The sequence below is a fragment of the Gopherus flavomarginatus genome, chromosome 2, assembly GCF_025201925.1.
Source record: "Gopherus flavomarginatus isolate rGopFla2 chromosome 2, rGopFla2.mat.asm, whole genome shotgun sequence".
In the NCBI taxonomy this organism is placed as follows: domain Eukaryota; kingdom Metazoa; phylum Chordata; order Testudines; family Testudinidae; genus Gopherus; species Gopherus flavomarginatus.
The window spans coordinates 107,730,872-107,757,947 of record NC_066618.1 but is presented as its reverse complement, the minus strand read 5'-3'; the positions used below and the strand labels follow the sequence as shown (position 1 = coordinate 107,757,947).

General features: G+C 41.8%; 1 protein-coding gene across 4 annotated transcripts in view; it reads left to right on the top strand.

Annotated features, from left to right (window-relative positions):
• COBL (cordon-bleu WH2 repeat protein) overlaps positions 1–27,076 on the top strand; it is a 241,224-nt gene that overhangs the window by 58,061 nt on the left and 156,087 nt on the right. For all 4 annotated transcript variants that reach the window (XM_050937664.1, XM_050937665.1, XM_050937663.1 and 1 more), the window contains exons 3-5: positions 12,423–12,629; positions 24,383–24,590; positions 25,804–26,032. In XM_050937664.1, the coding sequence (XP_050793621.1) occupies positions 12,423–12,629; positions 24,383–24,590; positions 25,804–26,032 (644 nt within the window). The remainder of the gene's footprint in view (positions 1–12,422; positions 12,630–24,382; positions 24,591–25,803; positions 26,033–27,076) is intronic.

The window sequence follows — 27,076 nt, the reverse complement described above, 5'->3', positions numbered from 1 at the left end:
TAATCAGCACTTTGCCTAACTACACTGTATTTCTTATATTTACATACTGCTTGAGAAGAGCAGCTGTAAAAGGAAAAACCCTGTGAAAACTTGTATAATTATTACTTACGCTGGTTTAAAATAATAGTGTGAAACTTTCCGGGAATGCATCAGTCTTACCTATCCCAGTCCTCAGCCATTGACGCCTGTAGAAACTAATTATAATTAGTTATAATTATATAAATTATAATTATAATTATTTCATTGCTTTATAGTTATTGACAAGTAATAAAACTAGAAGTGCCTACTGTTCTCATTCTGTGATAATCCTGTCAAAGTGTGCAGTTGATAATATTAATAACTAACCTGTGTTTCCAAATGTACAGTTTTAGAATCTCTCTCTCATAGTTTACTGAGCTGAGGTTTTTTCACAACCAAGGACTAAATTGTGTTACTGAGGTATGCTGGTTGATAAACTAGGTGAGAAAGTGCAATGTACATGTGGTAGTGTGAGGGCATATGGACTTTGGTGGTGCTAGGGAAAATGCACATGAGTAAAACCTACAAAAAAAAAAAAACCTCACCGAAATTGGGCTTGTTTTTGGCTTAATTGGCTTGTGAGTTGCTTGTTGACTAGTTTTTGGCTTATAGATTGGCTTGTTGCTTGTTGTAGCTTGTTGCTTCTTTTTTTTGATTGGCTCCTGGCAAGGGAGGACAAGGAGGGGAGAGAGTCGAGGCGCACAGCGGGCTCACAACTGTCCCAGACTGCATGCCGGGGAGATCTAATCTCATAGAGCAGTGGTTCTCAAAGCTGCTCCGTGCCGCTTCCCACAGCCCCCAATGGCCTGGAGTGGCGAACCAATGCCTGTGGGAGCTGCGATCGGCTGAACTTGTGGACGCGGCTGGTAAACAAATCGGCCTGCCAGGGGCTTTCCCTGAACAAGCGGCGGACCGGCTTTGAGAACCACTGACATAGAGTGTTTGGGTTCTTAGGGACTGTCTTGGTTTGGCCTTGTTTTGAAATGGGATTAGCTTGATTTTTGGCCGATTGTGAAAATCGGAGTGCTTATTTACCACATGAAAGTTGGCAACTGTGCACTTGAGATAAAACATTGCACTGTGGACTTCTCCTCTTGTGTCCAGCACTAGTTAATGGTCAGGTTGTCACAACTCCAGCCATGACTGCAACCTATTTAGAGACACCACTTTGGGTTTGTCTGCACTACAGAAATTTGCTGCAAGTGGGCATAGTTGTGTAGAATCAAATTAGCTGACAGGAGACTGCCACAACTTCGCGGTATGTTGTAGAAAAATCATGTCCGTTACCAGCTAATTGTGATTTAACGCTTGGGTTTTTAGGGTTCAATCTTGTGACTTTTCCAGGTCCACATTGACTGCAAAGTCATGGCCAGCATTATGTCAGCTAAACTGATTCTTCCCAAATGCATAGTAAAATTGCGTACAGTGAGGCACTCTTTCAGGCATTGCTAACAGTGCTAGCTGTGTTCTAATGCAATGCAGGTGGCAATGTTGTGGATGTCTTTCACATGGGTTTGGGATGGATGGGGGTGGGCTTCTTTTCCCTGTCCAGCACCCTTGTACATTTGTAACGTTAGCTACTTGAGCACATCCATGCAGAGACAGCCACAGTTTGACCTTTACTGCGGGGCATCAGGTAATGCTTCAGATGTACTGCAGGATTGAATCTTTCACTTGTATTCCACCATCAGTCTATCTATATCCATCTGTTGTCTCTTCCATTAGACTGTAAACTCTTTGGGGCAGGGACAGTCTTTTTGGGGTGTATTTGCACAACATCTAGCATAAAGGGTTCCTGGTCTGACTGAGGCTGAGAGGCACTATGATAACTTATATAATAATATGTGTACAAACAATGACATTTCCTCAGTGTTGTGCTTTGTTTATAGTTTCTTTTGTTTGCCTGAAATCAAACGGTACCAGTGGCTCAGTGCTTGATCATGGATGGATTAACGTGTGAGCAGAAAGCCAGACTGGATGACTGAAGAGTCAAGAGTCAAAACCAATGGTGGAGTTTGGGGATGGGACTGGATGTGTCAGGGAGACCGGTAATGGGATACTATGCCTTTCACTGCTAGTTCAGTGGCTCAGTGCAGTTCACTTTAATAGGTGTCAGATGACAATTACTTGATGTTAGTGTATGTGAAATAAGTTGGTAGCCTCAATTCAGCTCTTAAGGTATGTCTAAACTGCAATTAAAAACCTGTGGCTGTGTCATGCCAGCTGACTTGGACTCGGGCTAAGAGTCTGTTTAATTGCAGAGTAGGCATTTGGGCTTGTGTTGTAGCTCAGGTGCTAGGCCCCTGCGAGGCAGAAGGGTCCCAGAGCTCAGGCCAGAATGTCTGCACTGCAATTAAATATTCTCTTCCCTGGAGCCCCGGGAGTCCAGGTCAGCTGACATGGGCCAGCCACTGGTGTCTAATTACAGTATATATCCTTACTGGCTGGGCATCTACATCACAAAACTCATCCTGTTGTAACTGTTGCTTATAGGCACCTTTATTAGCAGTTTCAGCCTCTGTCTATTGAATATTCAGGATAGAATCTTACCCCTAAAGTTGGTTATTGCCGGTGAGGGTTGAAGCATGATAGCCAGACGGTAAGGTGAAATCTTGCCTTGGCATTGCTTGTGCTTTACCTGTTGTCTGGCTAAACAGAAGAGATTGGTCTGCAGGGCTATTAATTCATCAGCTTTCATGAGTACTAAATTTAAAAACAAAACAAACCAGTGAGAGGAAAATAACTTTTCACTATGTACAATATGACTGCTTTTAGGGACAAGAGTGTCTGTTTTTGAGTGTACCCTACATATGCCCTTCAGTAACAAAATAATGCAAGAGAAAAAACTGACAAGCAGAAAAAAGGTACAGCTTCAAAATAAAATATTGGTGTTGGGAGCTTTGATATATTATAACTCTAAATACCACATGTAGTGTCTGGAAGGCAAGTAAAATATTGGGGTATTGTGTTAAAAATGACTAATTTACCCATACTCCCTCACCCCAAAACATAAGGCTGTGTTTTCTTTTCTTAACATGCACTCAAGCATATGTTGTAAATAATTAAATAGTATTCACTACTCACCTGCCGTGCACCTCTGTACTATGGCAAAACCAATCTAATTCCACAGAACACCAGCATCAAGTGCGATCTTCACCACATACGGGTTGTGTGAGCGGGAGCTTGCAGTCCTGCCATAGAGCTGTTGGGTGTATGCCGGCAGAGGTTGTTCAGAGTGCTTGCTGAGTCATGATTTGGCTCACCAAGTATTCTGAAAAAAAGTTATCCTTGATGTCTTCTAGAGCTTGTCTACACACAGATTTCTGTCATTTTAACTATATTAGTTTGGAAATTGACATAGTTAAAGCCGTACAACTTCCCAGTGGAGATGGGATCCTCCTGGTATAAGACGCTTATATGGTGTAACTTATTTCCTTAGTTCGTATTAGGATCTACTGACTGTACAAGGCTCGCAAATGGGTAGAGCTTCAGCCTCGCTGTCCTTCAAGTGAGGGCTCAATACAGGAGAAACTGGATGAAATTCTCTGGTCTGTGTTATACAGGAAGTCAGACTAGTCCCTTCAAGACTTAAAATCTGTGAATCTGTAAACTTTACTCTGGATTTTATGGAAGCTTTTCAAAAACAAAAAGGGCAGATAGGTGCCCAAGTCTCATTGACTTTCAATGGGAGTCCCATTTGTGTCTTTTGAAAATCTCCCTCATAAGCTTTTGTTGGGTCCTAAGTCTGTGCTTTGTGATCAACCTTCAAGCTTTGTCTTTCCTGTGAAAGCATCAGAATAAAGACAGCAATAGAACAAAAAAGGCACCTTGCAAAGATAAGATAGCTTTTGAAAAGATAAAGGAAATGGTAATGGAAAGAAAATACCTTGGCCATTGAACCGTGAAAAGGGTTTTAGAGATGAGCTCTCCATTTTGTATTGCCATCTAGTTCCATTCAAAATACCACATTGTCTCATGAACAAAGCACTATGTGTTATCTCATGCAGGAAATAAATGTCCTTCACTAGACAAATATTGTTCAGGGGAAGGTGGGCAATAGATTTTTGGGGAGGAAAAAAGCACCTGCCAAAGACAAAGCAGATAATAGGCCCTGTGAATGTAGAAAGATGGAGTTTGCCACAAAGAAACTAACACATACTTGCTTACAGATAGAAGTAAGGTATATAGACTTTCACTTGAGGACTGGCAAATCATTTGGCATACCTGTCGAATGACTGCTTACCATTCACTCAAGAATGTAGATGCCATGTTGGTGCAGAAGTCTGAGTCCTGGACAAATGAAAAATAATATTTAGCAGTTATGCAGTGCTTTACAAACATTGGGCCTGAACCTGCCATATCTTAGGAGTATTTGGAGTATCTTTCCCATGACAGAATCAGACCCATTAATTAATTTTAATGGCACCTGTGCAATAAATAAGTATTTTCCTCGTTTTGAGATTGGAAAATTGATGCACACGGAGGTTAAATGATTTGCTTACAGTGACTCTATGGAAGAGTCAGGATTAGAACTATGGAGTTCCAGACATTCTGCTAGATATGCTACATCTCAGCTCAAATCCTGAGTAGATTTTTCATATATACCAAGATGGCCCTTGTTTTAAGCTTTCACCCTTGACAGTGATATTCCCTTCCCTCCTCCCCCCGCAATGTGCTTATCCGTAAATATTTCCAATTTAAATCATTCTTGCGTTAAAACTAATATTTAAAATACACAAAGCTGCACGGTTTTTTTTCCATCAGTAGAATCGAATAGAAGATCAACAAGTAAGCTGATAATTATCATCGCTATGCCAGAACCAAATTAATTTTTCCCACCTGTGCAGGAGGACCTGTTCATGCCCTTCAGGGAATCATTATCACCATACCTTTGGGGGCTCTCCGTAAAAAACGCAGCAGCATTTAAAAGCTAAGCGTGAAAATGCATATCAGTAACTTAAAGAAAGAAAGCTTCAAAAAATGTAATTTTATAGCCAAAGCAAAACTCAAAAAGCCACGTTATTCATAGTTATGGTACTGGGTCGTTGTTATTATTATTATTGTTTACAAGTGTGGAAATGAAGAATTAAAGTACCGTAACTAAAACAAACTTCACTCTTCCCTGGGCCCTCCCTCCATGGGAACCATTCTGTTAATTGAGGTGTAATTAGCCATTGGAACAATTTATCAAGGGGTGAATGATGATTTTTAAATCAAGATGAATGCTTTTCTTAAAGCACTCTAGCAATTATCTTAGGGAAGTTCTGTGGCCTGTGTTGTACAGGAGGCGAGACTAGTTGATCACAGTGGTAACTTATGGCTTTGGAATCTATGAATGTGGGTCTGTGATAAGTATTTCAAATGGTTAAATTATTTTAATGCAAGAGTAGTACATATATGCTATTAGGTAAAACCATAAACCATCTATGCTGAAGACACTGATGGATTATGAAGCATTCTATGTATATCAGACTAAGGTCCAGTGACAATACTCTCTGATTGTCCTAAACAATGAATAAAATCACTAAAATTAATGACACATCCTTTCCAAAATTGTCAGCGTATGCCCTGGTCACCACATACATATCCTTGAGAGGCCCACCATCAAGATACTGAGCTAGCTTTCTGTGCCAAAAGTGCATTTTGCTCATTACGCTTAAAAGACTGGGATTTTCCTAATGAATATTTGGGAGCATGCTTATATACCGTATGCGGGAAGGGGACAGGCACAGATTCTGCTCTTAGTAAAATCAGGATAGTGAACTTCTCAGCTCTTCCTGCGCGGTGATGAGTGCTCTTAACTTCTGTGGATGTTGGTGGGTCCTCAACCTGTGAAGAGCCTGATAGATGGCTCTCAACACTTTGCAAAAGTGAGCCCTTTTACCCTCATGCTTGTTAACGTGACCTTTGCACTAGAGAAAAGACAGAACTCTGGGATTCTCTCTTCAGGATGCTTAAATGCACAGGGTCATTGCAGTTATCAGGATATCTAGTCCACGCACTGAGGAAAGCAACCTGTGCAGTACAGTGTCACCACACACTGTCTAAGGTCTGTCTAAGTTCTAGCACCAGTGGTATTTCAGGTATGCAGATTGTTTTAGTTTGTTTTGTTTTTTGTCATGGGAGTTGGAATGTCAAGGCTGCATCATATTGCACTTTTATTAATAAATAACCAAGAAAGGTGTAGGTCCAAAGGGCTTTTGGCTTGTTCTCATTGCACTGCTATGTCTTGGTGGTGTGGAGAAACACAAGGGACTATTCATCATTTCTGCAGTGCTGCTACCACTTGCTGTACTATGGAGGAGCTGTTTTTGGTTTTCCCCTTTAGGAATCTAATCTCAAGGAGGCAAATCTGAGATTTAGGATAATGCTGCCAGATGATTTGTTTATATCACCACTTTATCTCCCAGCCATATCCATTTTCTTCTGTTTAGAATATATCGTTATAAGGAATTTCAGCCCTTCGTAAACCGTGCTATATGTCTACGGAGAAGTGGAGCACTGTATGTAATAATAGCAACAGCTTATTTTTATTTTATCTTGTATTGGGGCATAGAATGAACCATTCTTATATAAGCTTACAAACGGGTTGACTCATCTAGGCTAGAAGCGTTCTTGACTGTAATTTTATCAGCAGCCTGGCAGCAGGGATTATCAAGAATCTCATGACTGTTCTGGTGTTTCTTGTGAAAACACTCTTTTGATGTGGAGTTAAAATTAGTCTGGAGAATTGCCAGTGGCCAAAGAAAGGTACGTTGTTATTAATTTTAAAAGTTAAGTGCATTAAAATATGGTTATGGTGTGAAATGTGACTATGTAAAAATTATACCACCTTAATTTCTGAGCAACAAAACTAAGCTCTTATGACTGTACACTCCAGTTTATCCTGCTAAAACATCATAGGTATGAGAGAGTGAGCTGGATCCCACTCTGGCTCATATACTCTTGCATCAACAGAATTCCTAGCAAAGTTTTGATTTTGGAGAGGATGGAAGTCTGTAGGACTGTCAGCAGAGGTTATCGCCCCAGAGGGGTCATATCTGGGCATGTTTGAGTCACAACCATGACCTTGTGTGCATCAGTAAGTCAAGTGACTGCAGAACTGCTTTGGGGAAGTGTATGCTGCAGGTTTTATACACATTCAGTAATGGTCACTGAGTATGCACCCACTGCCAGCTACTCTCCAGACATTAGACCTGATTTTCCACTACTATGTTCTTTGTGTAGTCATTAACAACAGTGCAAAAGGTCTGCAAAGTGGGTTAAAATATGATCAAATCAAAATTATAGCATTTTGCACTCCCTTTGCATTCCATTGTGCACAGATATAAGTAGGCTTGGTAGAATTTGATTTGTAGTTTTCTATAATGTTGACAGATAATATCTGGTTTTAAGTGGGATTTTTTCTTAGATTTAAATTTTCAGAGTTGCAGGAAATTCTCAGGGGAGGGTCTGACAGTGGGAAAAGTCACAGTTATTTATTGTAGACATTTACTATAGACTTTGAGGTACAAAAAAGTTAGCTTTATCAGCCGTTAAAATATAAATTTCAAAATGTCAAAATATACATAGCAAATATCTACTACTTCAAAAGTCTACGTCATGGCATTTTGTCCATAAAGTCTTATTTTGCATGTCTGTAAATTGTTACTGTTATCAATGGAAATATTTTTTCAGCAGCTTGTACGTGTATGGTGAAATCAACATTTACCAATAAAAATCAAATCCATGCAAATCTAGGTATAAATTACATGAGGGACCTGGCAGTAGGTCATCAGCTCCAGTGTCTGTTCCTGTCTTATTGTGTGTTTAAAAAATAACATGCAACTTTAGTTCAGAACTAAATATCCCTTTAACTTTCTTACTCTCTCTCAGTTCCATTACCATCTTCACTTAGCTTTCTGTTCTAATTGCTTCTTCCTCTTAAATTTTTGACATTTTCAGTGTCACCGCTTTCTCAGTCTTCCTATTGCTTTCTATTCACTGTCTTCTCTCCCCTCCCATTGATTCCTCAGAGAATTGCAACTGCAGTTAAGTTACAATAAAAGTCCGAACATCTCTGGAGTCCAGAAAACTCACCTTGCTCTTTCCTCCTTCCCCACTCCAGTTTCCTTGCTGCGTCAATAATACAGAATGAGAGACTGACCTCACACAGTAGAACAGTTGAAGAAATCAGGATTTGTTTGATTTTTTTTAGCAGCCATGTCTATGTGAATCATTGTATTTGAGCCAGTGTGTAGCTATAAATGTTTGTGCAATTGTCTTATTAGAACAGGGCTGGCAAACTTTTTGGCCCGAATGCCACATCTGGGTATGGAAATTGTATGGCAGGCCATGAATGCTCACGAAATTGGGGTTGGGATGCGGGAGGGGGTGAGGCATCCAGCTTGAGGTGTGGGCTCTGGGGTAGAGCCAAAAATGAGGAGTTCAGGGAACAGGAGGGGGCTCCGGGCTGGGGCAGGGGGTTGGGTGCAGGGGTGGGGGGTGCGGGCTCCGGAGTGGGGCTAGAGATGAGGGATCAGGAGTGCAGAAGGGTGCTCCAGGTTGGGACAGAGGGGTTTAGAGGGTGGGAGGGGGATCAGGGCTGGGGCAAGGGGTTGGGGCAAGGGGTTGAGGCACAGGAAGGCGTCAGGGGTGCAGGCTCCAGGCAGTGGTTACCTCAAGCAGCTCCCGGAAGCAGCAGCACTGTCCTATAGCTGTATCATGGGTAATATCATAGCATTCTGGTGACCATCTCATTCTGTGGGCATTTTCATCATAAAGTACAATTTTCAGGCATTTATATTGGATTTCTCAGCCTGAAGCTTGTCATGGAAATTGTCAATATAGATGCAGATGGTGTCAGTCAGATTTTTTGCTAGCTTTGGGGACCAGACCATTAGGTGTGAGGTAGCTGTTTTGCACTGTACCACCAACATACTTCTGCTTCCGAGGCTGTATGTTTGGCCAAAGAAGGATTACTCCAGCATAAGAGTGAGCCAAGATGGTGTACAGCTGATGTAGGGGCTCCTGTGTCATGTACCTGGTTTAATTTAAATCTTATTATCCTGAATCCAGTTATGTCCTTAGTTGATCTTCTGGCTGAGGCTAATGGTCCTTTTCTGGCACTTCATCTGCAAGGAGGCTATATGCCTTTGGGATTTGCCATGATGATAAAGGTCCAGGTCTTACTCAGCTTCCCAGAGTCTGATCTCTCTCTTCTCTCCCTGCCCCCTTTTCTAGCTAACTCACACCCCTCTGATATGCCTTTTTTGCTGTGTCCTGGGCCTTTTCTGGGTTTCTGCTCCATCTATATTATGTAGCAAGAGAGGTAGCCCAAAATGGAACCCAGTCACCTCCCCCCCCCCCCAAAAAAAAATCCATTTATCTAGATCAGTGGAGGGGTGTTTGTTTTTTGGATTTTGGGTGGGGTTTTTTTTGTAAATTAATGTGATCAACATTGCACTGCTTTCCCTTCTATATTATCTTAAAATCTGACATAAGCAGGGCATGAGTCTAATGAGACTAGGTCATTAGGATACTAGTCACCAGAACCGATTGTCTTAAATATATGCACAGTATGAAGTCAGCTGCTCATATTGCATTAACACTTATATGGTACTTATCATATGTCTGCCTGGCTACCTCTAAACAAATGAGAAAGTAAAAGTTGACTTTATGTGGAACTTTCTCTGTTATTAAGGATGTTTGTTGTTTGATGCAAGTTGATGCACCTTCTCTATCTGTATCTCAAAAACCATGTAACTGTTTCTGGAGAATGATGGATTGGTGTCAGGGTGTATCCACAGAACTATACTGTCCTGGTGTAAAGAGCCACCATTCACATGATACTGTATGAACCATCACTTATTTTTCCAAGGTATGCCAGTATTCAGTGCAATGACTTCTTACTCAGGAGAGGCTGTGTCATGTCTCACAGTTCATAACCACCCTTTCTCATGCTTAGAGATGCACTACTATCCTGTGTAACAAGACACTGTCCTCAAGAATGACTCCATGCATCTGATAAAGTGGGTTTTAGCCCACAAAAACTTGTACCCAAATAAATCTGTTAGTCTCTAAGGTGCCACAAGTACTTCTCGTTGTTTTTGCTGATAGAGACTAACACGGCTACCACTCTGAAACCAGTTAGGAATGTGTTTCCATGAGATGTCATTGTGGAATTTGACCATTAGTTTACCCAAAGATCATTTAGAGCTAAATGATGCTCTCATTGAAGTCCATGCAAGTAGGACCAGGTCCTAAACCCCCAAACTAATGCTGTTATAACAATCACTGTTATTTCTGTTGAATTAGGGCCTGATCCCAAGCTTGCCAAAGTCAATAGGAGTCTTCCTATTGGCTTCACTGGGCTTTGGATCCACCTCTTTCATACACAAAATAATAGAACATGTAATGTTACTGTTCGTGGATTATGTAAATAGTCCAAAATAACTTCCATGAGTGAGATTTTTCCTCCAGACTTGCCTCAGTACTTATGCCTTTGTATTAGGATTCCAGGTTGATATGTTTCATGTTACCTGTTTACCATATCTGCATTTTGTATGCACACCTTTATCACCCAAGTGGAAACAATTAACTCCATTTAATGCTCTATTTTATTAAATTTTGTAGATATACAGAGAGGCAGAAAGGAGAGAATGTATGATGCAGGAATTAATAGATCAAATTCTTCAGCCTGCTGGAGGTCAGACTAGATGATCCTGATGGTTCCTTCTGGCCTTTAAAAATCTATGAATGACAAGAGAGGCAAAGTAATGTTGTTCATTTAGGGAGAAAGATCAACTGTTTATCATTCATTGTTACATTGCATTGTTAAAGGCTAGGTTATAGGTATTGTTGTCTTATTTGTTATATTGCATGAATTGTACTAGAAATGTCCTTGTTTGGCTCAATTTACTACACAAATGATGAATGGACAATGGAGTGTTTAGAGAAATTGAAACAGAGACATTGTTAAGGAGTATCTCCTCGTTTCTGAGTCCTTGAGGGCTTGATCCTGATGGGGCCTGAGCACGCTTAGCTCTCACTGACTTCCATGGGAGTTCAGGGTGTTCAGCACCTCACAGGTTTGAGGCCTTAGTAAGTAAGCTTCTCTAGAACTAACACTTCCCATATCTTGGGGCATTATTGTGCTCTGCCCTGCTAAAGTGCACAAGGTGTGGAGGGGAGAAAGTATAGGCCTAACTCTGCTCCCAGCTGTGAAGAATGTGGGAATGATCTGCATTATATATACAATATATGTGGGTTTGATGGACTAGTTTGCTTGTTAAGAGTTAAAATTATTCCTATTTAATTTTTGAGTTCCAGAAGAAATGTTAAGTATAGACAAACTTAATTGCATAGTATTCAAGTAGACAATACTGTGTATCCACTATTGGGAGACCATAGCCAACTCCTTCTGGAGAAATGCATAAACCAGTTTGCACCAGCTGCAGGATTCCAAGTCAGACAAAGGAACTTCTATCCATTCAAAAGACCCTTTGTTTAAGATTTCAAGGTCTGCTTGCGAGCTGAGGTGGGAGACTCACTGTGGTGGGTCAGAATGTTAGGGAGGCAGCAGTTAGAGGGGACAACTGTCTCACCCAGCCTCAGTGCATGGTGTGTGCCTGGATTAAGCAGAAGCTGTCTAAACTGGCAGGGGAAGGCTCGGTTTGGGTAAGAAATGTCCATCTAAGTTTTTATTGTTTTAATCCTGTTTCTCTCTACTTGTTTAAATTTCTATGAATCAATAAACTGTACATCTTCTTGAAGGAGGCTGGCTACCCCAGTGGTGGCAGGGCTCCAGTGGTGCTTTAAAGGGCCTGGGCTCCCCACAGTGGCAGGAGCACCGAGCCCTTTAAATCCCCACCCGAGCCCGACTGCTGGAGCCCCAGCTCTGGCAGGGCTCCGGCAGTGCTTTAAAGGGCCCGGGGCCTCCCTTCAGTGGCGGAGCCCCAGGCCCTTTAAATCACCGCCAGAGCCCTGCTGCCCCAGGGTGGTGGCAGCAGGGATCCTGCGGTGATTTAAAGGGCCCGGAGCTCCACGGCGGCTGGAGCCCCAGGCCCTTTAATTCATCCCTGAGCCCTGGGGCTCCCAGATGCCTCTACAGCTGGTAGCTCCAGGGTTATTTAAAGGCCCTGGGGCTCCCAGCCACAGACAGCGCTCCAGGGCCTTTTAATCTTGAAAGGCCCCGCCTCTTCTGGTTGAGGCCATGCCTCTTCTGGTTGAGGCCATGCTGCTGCTCAGGACTCTGGTCTACTAGTAAGTCCTTTTAAGTTACTTTCACCCCTGTGTAGGAGGTGTTATAAATGGCCTAAGATCGGGGAGGAAAGGAAGCATTTCCCGTTTAACACATGCTTACCCTTCCCATCAAGGGATTGTATTTGAAATCACTAACTCTCTACTTCTTTTTATTTCTTAAGGAGAAAAATGAAGGCTCGAGCTCCCCCTCCACCAATTCAACCTCTTGCTGTAAGTCAAATTCAGAGTGAACAGAAATCACTCTCAGAGCTGGGAGTAATCCCTGATCAGAGCCTGGTGACCATGAAAGAAAATCTGATAAACAGGACAGTGGACTTCACAGTCATTTTACCAAGTGGTTTGGAACAGAAGAACAACGTACATGGGAGGTAAGGCACCAGTCAGCTCTGTCATCCTGGAACCTCCTTTCCCCCACATCTTGCATTTTTAATAGGATGCTGGTGGGTAAACTCACCCCTCTCAGGACTGGTGGAGTTTGTCTCTTTTTTTTTTTTCACACTTCCCTGTAGGATTCTAGGTTAGAGAGAAAATTATTATATCAGTGGGCCCGATTTATGCCCCCTGGAGCTATGCTGATTTCCTCCATCCCAAATGGAAGAGGAACTCTGCAGCTATTTCCCCCACCCAACCCCCTGTCCCCAGAACCCCTCAGGGGATCTGTGGAAAGAGGACATGGGCAGTCCTCCCACAGTTCTATGGAGCTATGGGAGACAAATAAGAGTGTCTTAGGCTGTAGCACATTTCTGTAGCCCCCTGCTAAAGGATTCCTCATTACAGGAATCCTGGTGAGAAACACTGTCTGTGAGAGACCTGACAGTGTGGCTGTATTGGAACCAGTCGGCTAGGGCACAAAGGAGCATGTGCCACTGGGAAGCAGAGCTGGTGTGGATGTATATGGCCTCTGTCTTCACTAAACCCCAAGAAATGAGTCCATGCATATCTCAGAGATCTGCTGGGTTTCTGCAGGGAAGCGGGGAATGCAGCCTCCTGGTGTGTGTGAGTAGCCAGAGAATAGAGGCAGGAGAATAAGAATTCTGTCACCAATGAATGAAGATTGGGGAGAAATATTTCTGAGGAGAGAGCTGAGGTAGTTTCTTCCTCTGGACCCCCACTAATGGGATTTGCTATAGAAGGAAGGAGGGATCTGGCCCATTAATAATACTTTAAAAGCACTTCACAAGCCTCTTCAGAGTGTCTGGGATGCTGTAGAACAACACAGGAATAAATACTCATGTAAATATGTTGTTTAATACCCTACATTATAAACTCTAACCTGCAGTAGAATCAACAATTAATACTAATATGTTAAACTATGGAAGGAAAGCTGGCACCAGTACTGGACCTAATGGGATCACCCAAACAAGGAACATTGAATTCCTAGCAGGCAGTGCCTTGGCATCAAGACCCAGTAATTTACTCTCAGATACTTTACACAAGAAAGGCTCAAAACAGCAGGATTCCTAGTGCTTGACACAGCAGCACCTATATTTGGGTAGCTAAACTTCTCAACAGTGACAAAGTTAGAGCAGAAACGCATAATTGAGGGTCTGATCCTGCATGAATTTATATTCTAGTACTTACTGGTAAGCACTGGGCAAAACCCCTGTGAACAGGTAGGAGCCCCAAGCTGCCACAGCATCCTGTAATCAGCAACAAAAGTCTAGATGCATGCTCACTTCTCTGGCAGAGGGATGAGGGGGTGGGGGGATACTTTGGTGTCCTTGGGAGATGCACACTCTGCCAGCAAGCCGTGGCTGATATACCAGTTCCTAACCCCCAGTCAGCTAAAAAATGCAGAACACATATCAGTTTACAGGATCAGGCCCAAAGCCTCAGTAGACTCAAGGAACTGAAAGGTCAAAGGAAAGTAATGGTTATCTCTGACATCAGGTTACAAGTATGATAAAAGAGCAGAGAAGAGCTATTTGGACCTAATTACAAAATTAAAGAAGAGGCCTAGAAAACAGAACAGATTCAGGAAATGAAGAATTATTGGCTGTCATTGGCCAAAAAGTACAGATATTTCATCGGCAAACCTTAACAAGTTCTGAATGCCATGCAAAGGATACTAGCCATCACGGCCCTAGTGACCAAGAAAAAATATTTTCCTTCCAAAAACAAATTTGCAAAAGCACTAAAATTACAAAGGGTCTTATTGTGATCTTTTTTTTTTTTTTTTTGGTGGAGGGGGAAGTGAATGAAAAAGGAAAATACATTTAGTAGCTATTTGCACTTGAACAGGGCATTGGAATTTATACCATAACCTGCCTTTGATTTTCATGGATGTTTGTTATCTCTACATGGCTAGTGCTAATATTGTATATATTGATCAGTGGAATCCAGTCATTTGGTTTGTGGGCCCAAGGTTGTCAGGGGATGTTGGAAATACACCAAAAGTTGCTAGTGCTGGCTTTAGCCTTTAAAAGTTGGCTGAAAATGTACCATCATCTGTAGATAGACTGTTCCCCATAGGCTAAGTATTTATGGAAGTTGAAGTGTATCCCAGCAAGGGTGTGAAATAAATTATGCTCAATGAACCATGTAATGCATTGCCATCAATCTATGTGGAGAACACCTATTGGTGACTATGAATATAGGGAAGTATCAGCACACAGCTGAGGCAATTGGCTCTAGGTTAGGATTGGTCAAACTTTCAGAGCTTTGGATGTTGAAAGTACACCTTTACCTCGATATAACGCAACCCAATATAACACAAATTCAGATATAACGTGTTAAAGCAGTGCTCCGGGGGGGCTGCGCATTCCAGTGGATCAAAGCAAGTTCAATATAACGCAGTTTCACCTAGAATGCGGTAAGATTTTTTGGCTCCCAAGGACAACATTATATCGAGGTAGAGGGGTAGTTGAGAGAAACGCCTAAAAGTTCAGCTTCTTTCTGAATTTTATGTGAACTATCTTAACTTCTCGAGGCTTCAAAATTGGGTTGGAAGACTCACAATAACAATTTCAGTTTTTGCACTTCCATTTCCAGGCCTGCTTGAAACAAGAAAGTGAAAAGACTTTTAAAAGTAAAAATGTAATGGAGGAAGAAGTTGTATGAAAATTTTTAATTTGGGATTCAGTTATAATTTGAGACAAACATCTGAACCAGTTCTTATTTTAATAAAGCCAGCTCAGTTCATACATGCCTACCCCAGTTACGCCTATTTCAGATGATATCATAAAATACTTTGCATGTTGATCAGTACACATCAGCCAATGAGGATAGAAACAGGGATAGATTTTAAGCAGCATCAAACTTCAGTTTCCCTCCTGCTCTGCCTGACCAGTGCAGGGATAGAGCAGAGATGATGTTTGTTGGGGGGACATGTGGGGTCAAGTGCCTCCCCCCGGACTTCTGCCAGGGTTTGCTTGCCAGGCCGCTTCCCTGTGTGACAGTTCCTGGGGCTGGCAAGCTGTAAGCTGCAGCCTTGGGGAGAGGCAGCAGCAAATAGGTGGGAGATGCAGCGAGAGCCACTACTTTCACTGCTGCCTCTCCCAGCGGAGCTAACACCTGGGAGCTGCAAGGAGGGGCCATTGAGAGTGAGGTGGAGGTGTGACTCAAGCTGTTGAGAGTGGGGAAGCCTTTAAATTGTGCCCCACTCACTATCAGCAGGTACCAGTTGTGTCTGTCGAAAGAAGAGGGGCCATCTCCATGTTCCTGCAAGCACTTGCGTCTCTTCCCTTCCCGGTTTTTTCTTCAGGGGCTATCTCAATTGTCACCAGTCCTATCAAGTTTTCCACCAGTTGAGTTGGGTGGGTGGCATTCTGCTCTGTTACACGAGTGTAAAGCACCAGTGACTCCACTAACATCAATGGAAGTCATTCAGAATTTATATCAGTGAATCTGCAAGCAGAATTTGCCTTTATATATTGTGATAAATCTATCTTTTTAGGGCTGTAAAACCACTTCCTCTTTTGAGATCTGCCAGCAGCAAAGTAAGTAATGTGGCTCTGGAAATCAGCATCATGAAAGATGGCTGAGTAATTGAGGAAGAGCAATTTAAAAGGAAAATGTCCACTTGAGAATCACGTTTATCTCAAAATATTGGACCTCCTATAGTTATAAGTAATACCTTAGATTATTATAACTGAAAGTAGCTAGAGAGGAAAAAACATTCTCTATTTTTGTTCACTTTGTGTATTTGACTGTATTTATGTATAGTCAATTTCTCCCTTGCAGAAAAGACCTTTTTAGACATCAGCAAGAAAGCAGAGAAGTCCTTATAAAAAGTATTTGAATGATGTTTAAGCAGTATAGTCTGACTTCAATTCTTTTTTATTAAGAACACTTTATCAGAAATTGGATTTTTTAAAGTATAAAAACAATTAAAGTTGACAGTGTCTCTTTATTGTTGTGGCTAGTAGCGGCTCCTCAAATGCACAATTTATTTCGGAATTTGGAAAAGCCACTCTGCAGATTTGAGGGCAGAATGGAGCTGTTGATGAATGGTGTTGTGATATAATAGTATTGTACAAAGCCTTTTGTCCTTTTAGAATAATCCCTGTGAACTCCAGAATAATATGTGTTTGCCTCTTGGGAAATCAGACTTCCTGTACCAAAATAGTCTTGGAATATCTCTTTTTAAACAACTAATCAGTGCTTATACTCTTGTGTAACCACTGCATCATGTCCTGAAATGATAACCTAAATGTGTGATTTTATTGCATCAGATCAACACAAGCTTCTGGCAGGTCTGAAAGAGGAAAGATGACAAGACATGAAGAAAGCAAATAAATGTGAGCACTCATAAAGCAATTGCAGATCTAATATTCTTTTTGTTGCTTGAAGCAGACACTCCGAGTCAGTGAAAGCAAAGGAAGGAATCACTATCCCCGTAGTTTAACTTTTAACTGGATTGATCTGAAGAAAGTCCACCTTGCTGTTCACGCCTTTTCCCAGTATTTCCTATGAGTGAATTGAAAACTGGTTTCAACTTTCCCCATTTATGGAATTGAACAAAATCTGAACCATCTGTAAGATTTAAAACCGGTTTGGTTGACTCTCCCTCCCAACACCCTGGTCTTTTTCTGCTGGGATCTTACACTGCTGCAGTTCCTTTCGGGGGCTTCTCTAGTATGCCCTAGAAAGCACAATGTGTCTGGGATGCCGTAGAACATCGCAGCTGCACTGTGTACCCTGGGATGTTGCCAACTGGACAAGCCTAGTGTGCATTAATTACAATTTAGCCAGCAGCAGGCCTAACACTCACTTAGCAGCACCACTGGAAAGATCTGTCAAGCCACCTGCAGGTGAATGCTGCACAGGGTGTAGAAGGCACAGAGGCTCCTTGAAAAACATTTTTCGTGGGGTGGGAGGAAGATGTAGAGCCTCCCTTCCTTAGAAGAAGGCAGGTGGGACGAAGTCAAGCAGCCTTTTCTCCGTGCTCCTCTGCTGAGGCCCTTCTGCAGATGTCTGTGGCTTCTGCAATACTTTCCAGGCATTATAATTATGTAAACAAAATTGTTCGTTCATTTCTCCTTCTTTCTCTCCATTTTCTCCCTTTCTCCTTTCCTTCTCCTTCTCCTGTCTCTCTCTCTCTCCTCCCCTTCCAGCCTCCACCCATTATCTGATGCTCTCTTTGCTTTCCAGTCCCATCTTACAGTGTCTTACCCTATCTCCTGTCCATAGTCTCTGTCTTTTCTGTGACTGGCCAACTGATGCACCAGTACAATGTAGCAGCTCAGTTGGAGCCATCTTGATTAGTGAATTACAGGAGGGACTGGGGCTGATTCCCCTTTCACTTGCAGGAAAGTGTAAATGAGAAGTGATGCCATTTGAGTTGCTAGTGTAGAACATGCATTTGTGAGAGATCCATTGAGCCTGACTCTTTATAGCTTTGTACCTCACAGTGGGTGTAAAATGCCACCATTCTGATTTGATCCTTTTACACCCACTGTGTATAGGTGTCAGTGATTAGATAAGGTGCAGGGTGGTGGAGTATTAAGCCCACTACATCTAACCGAGCAACTTCAGCCTGGTGCATAATCAGGAGAGAAAGAGGGTCTGGGGATATTTCAGGGAGTTCTGACACTCCTCTGCCCACCTCTGTGTGCTGCTGAATTGCGATTTTATGTGTCCGCAGTATGTGTTGAGTGCTCCAGCTAGCATTTTTGTATGTGAACTTCTGAGACTAACCACCGCAAGAATGATCACTGGCTTGATTCATACACTATAAAATCCGGTTACACTTTCATTGCAGTTCTACAATACATCCCCATTGAGACTGTGGAAGGTTTGACTGGAAGCTCTCCTGCTGATTTGTTGCACAAGTTCTAGGATGGTGGAGCACTGAGTCCTATCATTAAAGAATCATTTGTGGAAAATATCTCCAAGAATTTCAGATTTGCATGAAACTTGCTCTAATGCAAAATCGCCAAAGCTTTCTTCATGTGAGACAAACACCTCTGTTGTCCTGACCTTTTGTACTTCCTAATGTTTTAATCCCCGGCCTCTTAATAGCTTGTGTTTATTGACAGAGATTATTTGCAATTTAAATTGCATCAGGTTTAGTTTCCTGCAAGGGACTCTGTGTGTGTGTGTGTGTGTGTGGCAAAGATGAGGTCCTTATGCCTGGATAGTCCTCGTTATTGAGAACAAAAAAAATTGAGCAACAAAAATGATTAAAGGTCTAGAAAACGTGACTTATGAGGCAAGATTGAAAAAATTGGGTTTGTTTAGTCTGGAGAAGAGAAGGCTGAAAGGGGACATGATAACAGTTTTCAAGTATATAAAAGCTGGTTACAAGGAGGAGGGAGACAAATTGTTCTTCTTAACCTCTGAGGATAGGACTAGAAGCAATTGCAGCGAGGGAGATTTAGGTTGGACATTAGGAAAAATGTCCTATCCGGTGGTTTAAGCACTGGAATGAATTATCTATGGAGGTTTTGGAATCTCCATCATTGGAGATTTTTAGGAGCAGGTTAGACAAACACCTGTCAGGAATAGTCTAGATAATACTTAGTCCTGCCATGAGTGCAGGGGAATGGAATAGAAGACCCCTGGAGGTCCCTTCCTGTGTTTCTATGATTATAATACCTGATGATACCTCCATGAAAAGGCCCAGTAAGTGCCCCCGGTGGAGAAGTTTCTGAGGGCTGTCGTTTTCTATTATCCTGTTCCCTTGGTTTAACAGTACAGTGTACAGTTGCTTTCTTCTTCCCCAGTTTCTCTGTCTTCTCCAGCCTTGTCAACAGCATTGTTATACTCATGAAATACACTAGAGACAATTTCTATACCTTTTAGCTAATGTGCTGGCCCTCTTTTTGTCACTGTTGGGGTTTGATATCTGCAGCATTAGGAGTGGTTATGATGGACTTTGCATATAATATTGCCATGTGTTGCAGAAGAATAGCCAGGGAATTTTGAAATATCCTTGACTTTGGAAAACTACCTCCAGATCTGGACGAGGGAGGGTGGGAGGTGATTAATGGGACAGGAGAAGCAGAGAATATCTTTTTGATCATCTAGGGAGCTAGCTCGGATGATGGCTAAGCTTCCACAGTCATATCTATTATGGTGATTTACAGTAAGCTAGCACTTCACAGATAATCCATAAAAGACAGATGCTTGACCTAAAAAATGTACAAGTTAAAGCCCAAATCCCACACTCAGAGCCTTGCAGAGCAGAGCCCTGGGCCTATATGGAGTCTTACTGAGTTCAGCGGGGCTCTGCACAGGCATATGCGGGATCTGCTCTCCCTGTTCTGAATGCAGGATCAAGACCTAAACGATAACAGCTACAGTTTACAAGTCATCTCACAGAATGGTTTCTAAAGAGGAGCAGTTCTAAAGAGAGAGGGACTGGGGGTGTGTTTGTGTACATAGTGGTGGTACCAGGTCCAGGTTAACAGAAGGAAATAGTTACAACTAATAAAGGGCTAAATGTAGAAGAGGTTTAAAAACAAATAATTAGGAAACTTAAAACCACAATAGGATTAAAACTGAATAACAAGAATTGAAGTACAAAATAGCAAATAGGATGCGGGTCAAAATTAGAGGAGCAAGACTGGTCCTAAGCCACAATAGGCAGTCGAAAGGTAAATGGGCAAAATAGACAAGTATAAGGAAATACAAAGCAAAAGGACATTTTTTGGCATCTGTCACCCCTCCTCCCCACTCCACTTTTTGCTGTATGTTCTCTGTTTAGTTTATGCAGTGTTGTAGCCGTGCAGTCCCAGGATATTAGAGAGACAAGGTGGGTGCGGTAATATCTTTTATTGGATCAACTTCAGCTGGTGAGACAGACAAGCTTACGCAGAGCTCTTCTTCAGATCTGGGAAATGTACTCCGGTGTGTTGTGAGGGGTGTTGATCATTGTAGCAGTCACACCTCAAGATTCATGGCTTCTACATATGCCTATCACAACCTGTAGTGTGCCTCATCCAGTGCATTAAATGCTCCACCAACTGTATAAGTAAAACAAGACAATCACAGTGATCTTGACTGAACTGACATAGGGTGCTTTTGTCTTTTATCATCTTCCTATCACCTATGAGTGAACACTTTTCACTCTATATCTGACCTATCAGTTCTCATCCTCAAACAAAACCTGAATAACACTTTCAAAAGATGATCCTGGCAGCTTAAACTCATAATCATGCTAGACACTAAAAAATCATGGACTAAATAGACACACTGGATTTATGACTTATTACAAAAATCTATAACCTATTAACAACACCACCCACACAGCTGTTCCCACCCCAACGCCCACCTTCCTTTTCCCCCCATGACTGGATGGGTGTTAATGGGCCACTTCACCTTAAAAGGTCCCTTCAAAAATGTGTTAACTCCTAACACAGCTGAACAATCTGTTCCACTTTGCATTTAGCTGTGACACTCAGGACATTTCCCAGACCTGAAGAACTCCGTATAAGCTTGAAAGCTGGTCTCTCTTACCAACAGAAGTTGGGGCAGTAAATGATATTACCTCATTCACCTGTTTAGTTTGTAAGTTTCACAGGGCAGGGACCTGTTTTTATTGTCAGTAGAGTATCTCTCTCCCACCCCCTGAAATGTACTAGTGTATATTTAAACTAACTACTTTTGATGCTTCTAGTTGAGACTAAATTGAGGCCACTCCCAGAATAACTCTGTTGTTTACTGTCTTCAAAGTAATACAAAAATGTAAATCTCTTCCTTGATTTTTACAGGGGAACCCTGTGGCAGAAGTGAGCCACACACTGTACCTAAGTGGGCTGTCAGCCTGATAAATATTGCTGATACAGCAGTCTCTCTTCTTTACTTTCCAGCTTTGGTTTTGAATATCATACTGTTTAATAATACAAGAGTGATATGGAGCCAAATTACAGTCCCTTGCTAAAAATACCTGTCTGGGCAATCATGTTTGAACTTTAACATGGTTTCTCCCTGCAGTTCCTGGGCCCTTTTTGTGCTATAGAGTTTACAGCTCTCTAAAGAGTGTTGGAAATATACTTGGTTAGTTTTCTGACTCTTCCCTCTAATACCTCCAAGTTCTGGCTTGAATAAATAAAGAATGTACATCCTAGCTAGACAGTCAGTGTAAAAGAGATTAACCTGTGCAGGACGGGGCAAAGAAAGGAGGTCTCAGCTCTGGAGCTGGAGCAGTCCTGAAACTGGACTTTAAAAGCAGTGACCTGCTTCACCCAATTGTCATCAGAATGGAGCACCAGGCTTCCAGGGGACAAGGTGAAGAGGCAGAGATGGAGGAAGCCCCTTTTGGTCATTCTAGAAGTGACAGTAACAAGCTCCCGAAAAAGCAGCAAGGTCCAGATGATGGGGAAGAAGGGTCAGCCTACTTCTGAGTCTTAAGGCATTGGGCAGGTGGGAATAAATAAAGAGGAAATAGGGAAGAACCCTGTCACATGGATGCTACTACTTGGAAAGGATTCACCAGCACTTTAAAGCAGTGGGGAACAAATAAAGGGAATCCCTTTCTCTTCATGGTAAGGAAATGTTTCTTCAGGGGTCCCAATGGGACAGGCAAAAAGAGCACATTCCAATTCAATCTTGTATCACGGAAATTCAGTGCAAGCTGTTCCTTTCTCAGCAGGGTGGCCTAAAGATATCCCTAAAGTTCCCCTTTCAACAAAGTCCAGCGGGATGGTCCAAGCCCAGGTTATAACAGGGAATAAGAAACCACTGGCTCTAGTGCACATAATCCATTCTATTCACCATGAAAGGAAGTTGAACTTCTGCTTTCCAAGAGTTCTCTGTCCTGACCTCTTGGTTTCCTCTTAATGAGTCCAGCTTTCAGCTTCACCCTCCAAACTACCTAACAGGCCACAGCTGTCAGCTCCTCCCCACAAGCCTGGCACTAATGACAGTCTGTGAGAGAGAGAGAGAGACTCTTCCTTTAAACCCAAAGGAGGAGCTTGAACTCTTTACTGTCCAGCCAAAAGCAAGATACACATATCCCATCTTACATCCCTAATGAGAGAGATCCAGAAGAGAGTGGCAAGTCTAAATGGCTGACAGCAACCCTGACATAGTATTCTGTGAGCAGAGTGCACTTCATGGCTTCCATGGCATGTACAATTCCAGCAGGAAGCAGCAACAGGGAGGAGGGATAGCTCAGTAGTTTGAGCATTGGCCTGCTAAACCCAGGGTTGTTAGTTCAATCCTTGAGGGGGCCATTTAGGGATCTGGGGCAAAAATCAGTGCTTGATTCTGCCGGCAGGGTGCTGTACCCGCTGACCTTTTGAGGTCCGTTCCAGTTCTAGGAGATAAGTATATCTCCAGTTATTAAAGAGATAGAAGAGTTGATTTTCAACATGAGCCAAAGAGAGATCTCTCCAAAATCAAGATAACTGCCTGAAGGCCAACAATGAAGTGAGGTAGGAACCAGTCCACAAGTTACCAGTAACAATCAGAAAATGTTTTGAACTTTCACATCCATACAGACAGTATAGTGCCAACCCTCTCTGTGGATGGTGAGTGAGGTGTTCATTGTGGATCCTATTTACAGCAAATGCAGCAAATATACTTGTATATTGAAGTACATTGTAATGTACAAAGTGCATTTCCAGTGATAGTGAACTCTGCTTATGGTGAAGTTCTATAGAAAAAAATAATTTTAATACAAAGGGCTTCCACTTCATTTAGTTTGAGTTCTTATCTCTCTGGAAACTGTCATCTACAAGGGAATCTATTCATTCTACATTTAGTCCACAGACTTCTTTTAGTTCTGTTTTTATTCTGCTGACATTTTGGGGAAATGTTTCAAGTTTCCGTTTTGATAAAATTGCTCTTTGAAGTTGTTCTAACAGTTTTTATCTTTTAATCTGTGGGCTCCTAAATAGTACAGTTGAAGCTTGGGGATGTTTTCCATGGCGGTTTTGAGTATTTATAAGCAGGATGAAACAGGATTGGGCATTGCAGATTTCATCTGAAATACTTACTGTATGTAGTTCCCATCTCCTCTATACTCAGCAGTTAGCTGGAGAATTTGAAATCAGCTTTATTCTCTCTCTGCTGGAGTTGAATTCATCTCAAATAATTGACCATAATTTGCCTTTTTCATATCATCTGTATGAAGTCTACTACTTTGTTGGAAATGTGATTGCTGCTAGAAAAGTGCTGATGAACACAATGCATACTTTGAATGAGATACCACAGCTTGAGTATTATAGTTGTGTTCTGGAACTGCAATAATTAAGTGCATGAAGGTCAGTATGTTTTTCAGTCTCTATGCTAATTTTTTTTTGAATGAAATAGCTTGCATTTTTTAAGATGGCATTTTGTTTGTTAGCCAAACTTGTGTGAATTACTGCTATGCTACGTGTTGCAGAAACACATAATCTTATTTAAATGAAAATGTCTAGTAGCGTATAGAACTTATGTGGTGTTATGAATTTAAGTTCTTCCAGATTGTTCTGTTCTCTGAAACAGCAGCAATAAGGCAGAGAAAACATCATATGCAAATTCTATTTGAAAAGAGAGCTACTTACCACTGTCTATACACAAAGAGGCAAACTGATATCTATATTACAATGGACAGATATACAACCTCAATCATAACTATGGATGTTCACTGCTGCACATGTGTGTATGTGGGAATGTGCTGTAGTTCTTCAGGCCCTATCACCCTGCAGTAAAATGCCTGCAACTGTGATTACAGAGTCTTTTTTCTTTGCAGTAAAGCCGTGATGGATCTGTTGGTGGATTTGTGCAGCCGGTACCACTTGAATCCAGCTCACCATACTCTTGAGTTGAAGGCTTGTGGGATGGAAACTTTGAGTTATAAGCCTAATACTTTGGTTGGGGCGCTGGATGTACAGACAGTACTTCTGAAGGAGAAAGTTCCTGAAGGGAAGACAAAACGACCTCCACCTAGGATCCCTGAGGTCAGTACTGCCCGCTGCTAGAACAATGCTATGGGACCATCATTATACTAGTATGACTTCAAGCAGTGATGCTGATTCTCCCTATTCCACCCGCTTTTGTTTTTTATCTTTAAATCAGGATAGGAGAGGCTTGTGTACTGACTTATGCAGTCATCTGTTAAACTGGTAAAGTTACTAATACTGACTCTGGATTCTAGTGTTCTGTTGTAGTAATAAGGTTAAATCATTATGACTCAGAATCTGAAAGGACATTTATGAAATAAAGTTTTTTTAAACTGAAAATAATCCATAAAGTGAATTTTAAGATGTTTTACCCGTTTCCTTTATGTAATGACTTTGCACATACAGTATATTGTATAAGTAAAAGTTCTTTATCAGAAGACGACAAACCTTAAACTAAAGGGCGGGGGGAGACAATAAACCTTAAACCAAATGGAAAGTTTCACCATCTGGGAGAGATATGAAGCTAACTGTCTTCCAAAGACTTATTGCTTCTCTGAAATATAAACATTAATGGGAATCAATGCATCTGATCACATTAAAATATCACTGAGGGAGTTACTTATGCACACTGAAAAATGATATTGTTTTAAATAAGCAGCGCTCTGGCCACAGCTCTTTTGCCCTGGCCATGTATCCTGTATAGGCACTGTGAGCAGGGGCATGGTGTAAGAGCTGCTGTTCTCCCCCCGAGAATCCTTACTTGGCAAGATCTCTTGGATTTCTGACCCCTTTAAGCAGGTGTATCAGTGCAAAGGGGCCTTCGTGTGACCCAGAATATGGACCAAAATTTCTTCCCCCTCTGCTCCTTGAATTAAAAGCTTGATTGGCCAGTATCTGGTTTTGGAACAGATTTTTTTCCCCCTCCCATTTGATTAACTTTACTTTTCACTCTTCCACCAGGTATTTACTGTCTGTGCTTTGAATGTCATTCAAATATAGTGGTGCTTATTTACAGTAGGATTCCTAATGCATGATTGCCTCTGAGTTTTCTCTTATTAAACTGTCCTTGTGAATCACTGCTTGGAGATTTTTTAAGATCTTGTCCAATAGCAAGTTTCCCTATTTGAGTCACGAAGTTTGCACCAGAAGGATGAAGGCAAAACAAAAGTGTTCAGTACCTGCTCTGTGTCATTGTAAAGCACGGAGAGGTCGGTGTGGGGATACCCACATAAAGCCTGAAGGTGTCTGTCTGTTTCCTTTGCTTTCTCAGAAATCCATGAGGTTGGTAGTGAATTACCTGAAGACACACAAGGCTGTGGTTCGAGTTAGTCCTGAGGTGCCTCTGCATAGCATAATCCCAGCCATTTGTGAAAAGTGCGAGGTCAGTCCAGAGCATGTCATCCTCCTGAGGGACAATGTCACTGGGGAAGAGCTGGAACTTACAAAGTCCTTGGACGAGTTAGGGATAAAGGAACTGTATGCCTGGGACAGGAAAAGAGGTGAGTCTAGATGAACCACATCTGCTATGGCTTTAGTGATATACCAGCGGTTACACATGCCACATGATCAGTATTTACATCTTTGTTGCTTTAAAATCAGACTTAAATAGAAGGATGACATTCATGTCAGTTTTACAGAGCTACTCGTGTTTTATAATCAAGGCCAGTAGCAGCAGCAAGGCTAACAGTGCATTCAGCTGCCATCCAGGAGTCCCCAGAATGTAAATAGCGTGACTTGTTCCCAGGCATCATGCCAGCAGAGGCTAACAGCTGTGAAAGAGATGATTGGCTCAGTCTAAACACAAAAGGAGGAGCCTCGTTGCCCCTGAGGGCTGCTGTCAACAGGGGCACACAGGGCACTGGTGCTGTATCCAGACAGAGCTGCTCATCCATCTGTGCTGTGACACAGAGAACGAGGGAGAGCTAACATGCCATCATCATGGCAGCTGATAGAAATGAGAGGAACAGAAATAGACCAGGGCTTATGAGAAATAATTGCTGTTACATTCCAAAGCAGTTCCTCCTATGAGCAAAGCTATTTACTGTTAATGAAGAGGAACCAATGAGGTATTTTTATTTAAAATAATGTTCTCTTGCATTTTCTCTCCTCCTCTAAACAATATTCTAATGCCACCTACCTGGACTTCAGTTTGTTCAGACAGCACTTTGATCAGAAAGTATAGGTATTAAATATGCTTTAAACCTCTTCGGCTGACACTGCCAAGTGCTATTTTTTTAACCAGCAAAAGTGATCTTCATTAAAAATTGTTTCTTTCATTTTTCTCTCACTGAGTAGCTCTTCTAACAGAGTTGATGCCATTGTTTATTGTTTAGATAATGTTGCCACCGCATATGATGCTAGGCAGTCTTATTTTTTATTTATACATTGGTGTTTGGTCTCTTCTTTCAAATCCATCCGTTAAATAGCAGTTTTACCCTGAAATGATCTACATTTCAATGAGTTTAGGCTTTTAAGTAAACTAAGTATCTCCTTACCTTTGAAATGACGAGAGGCTCAAAAACGACACCCACAAATTAAAGTGC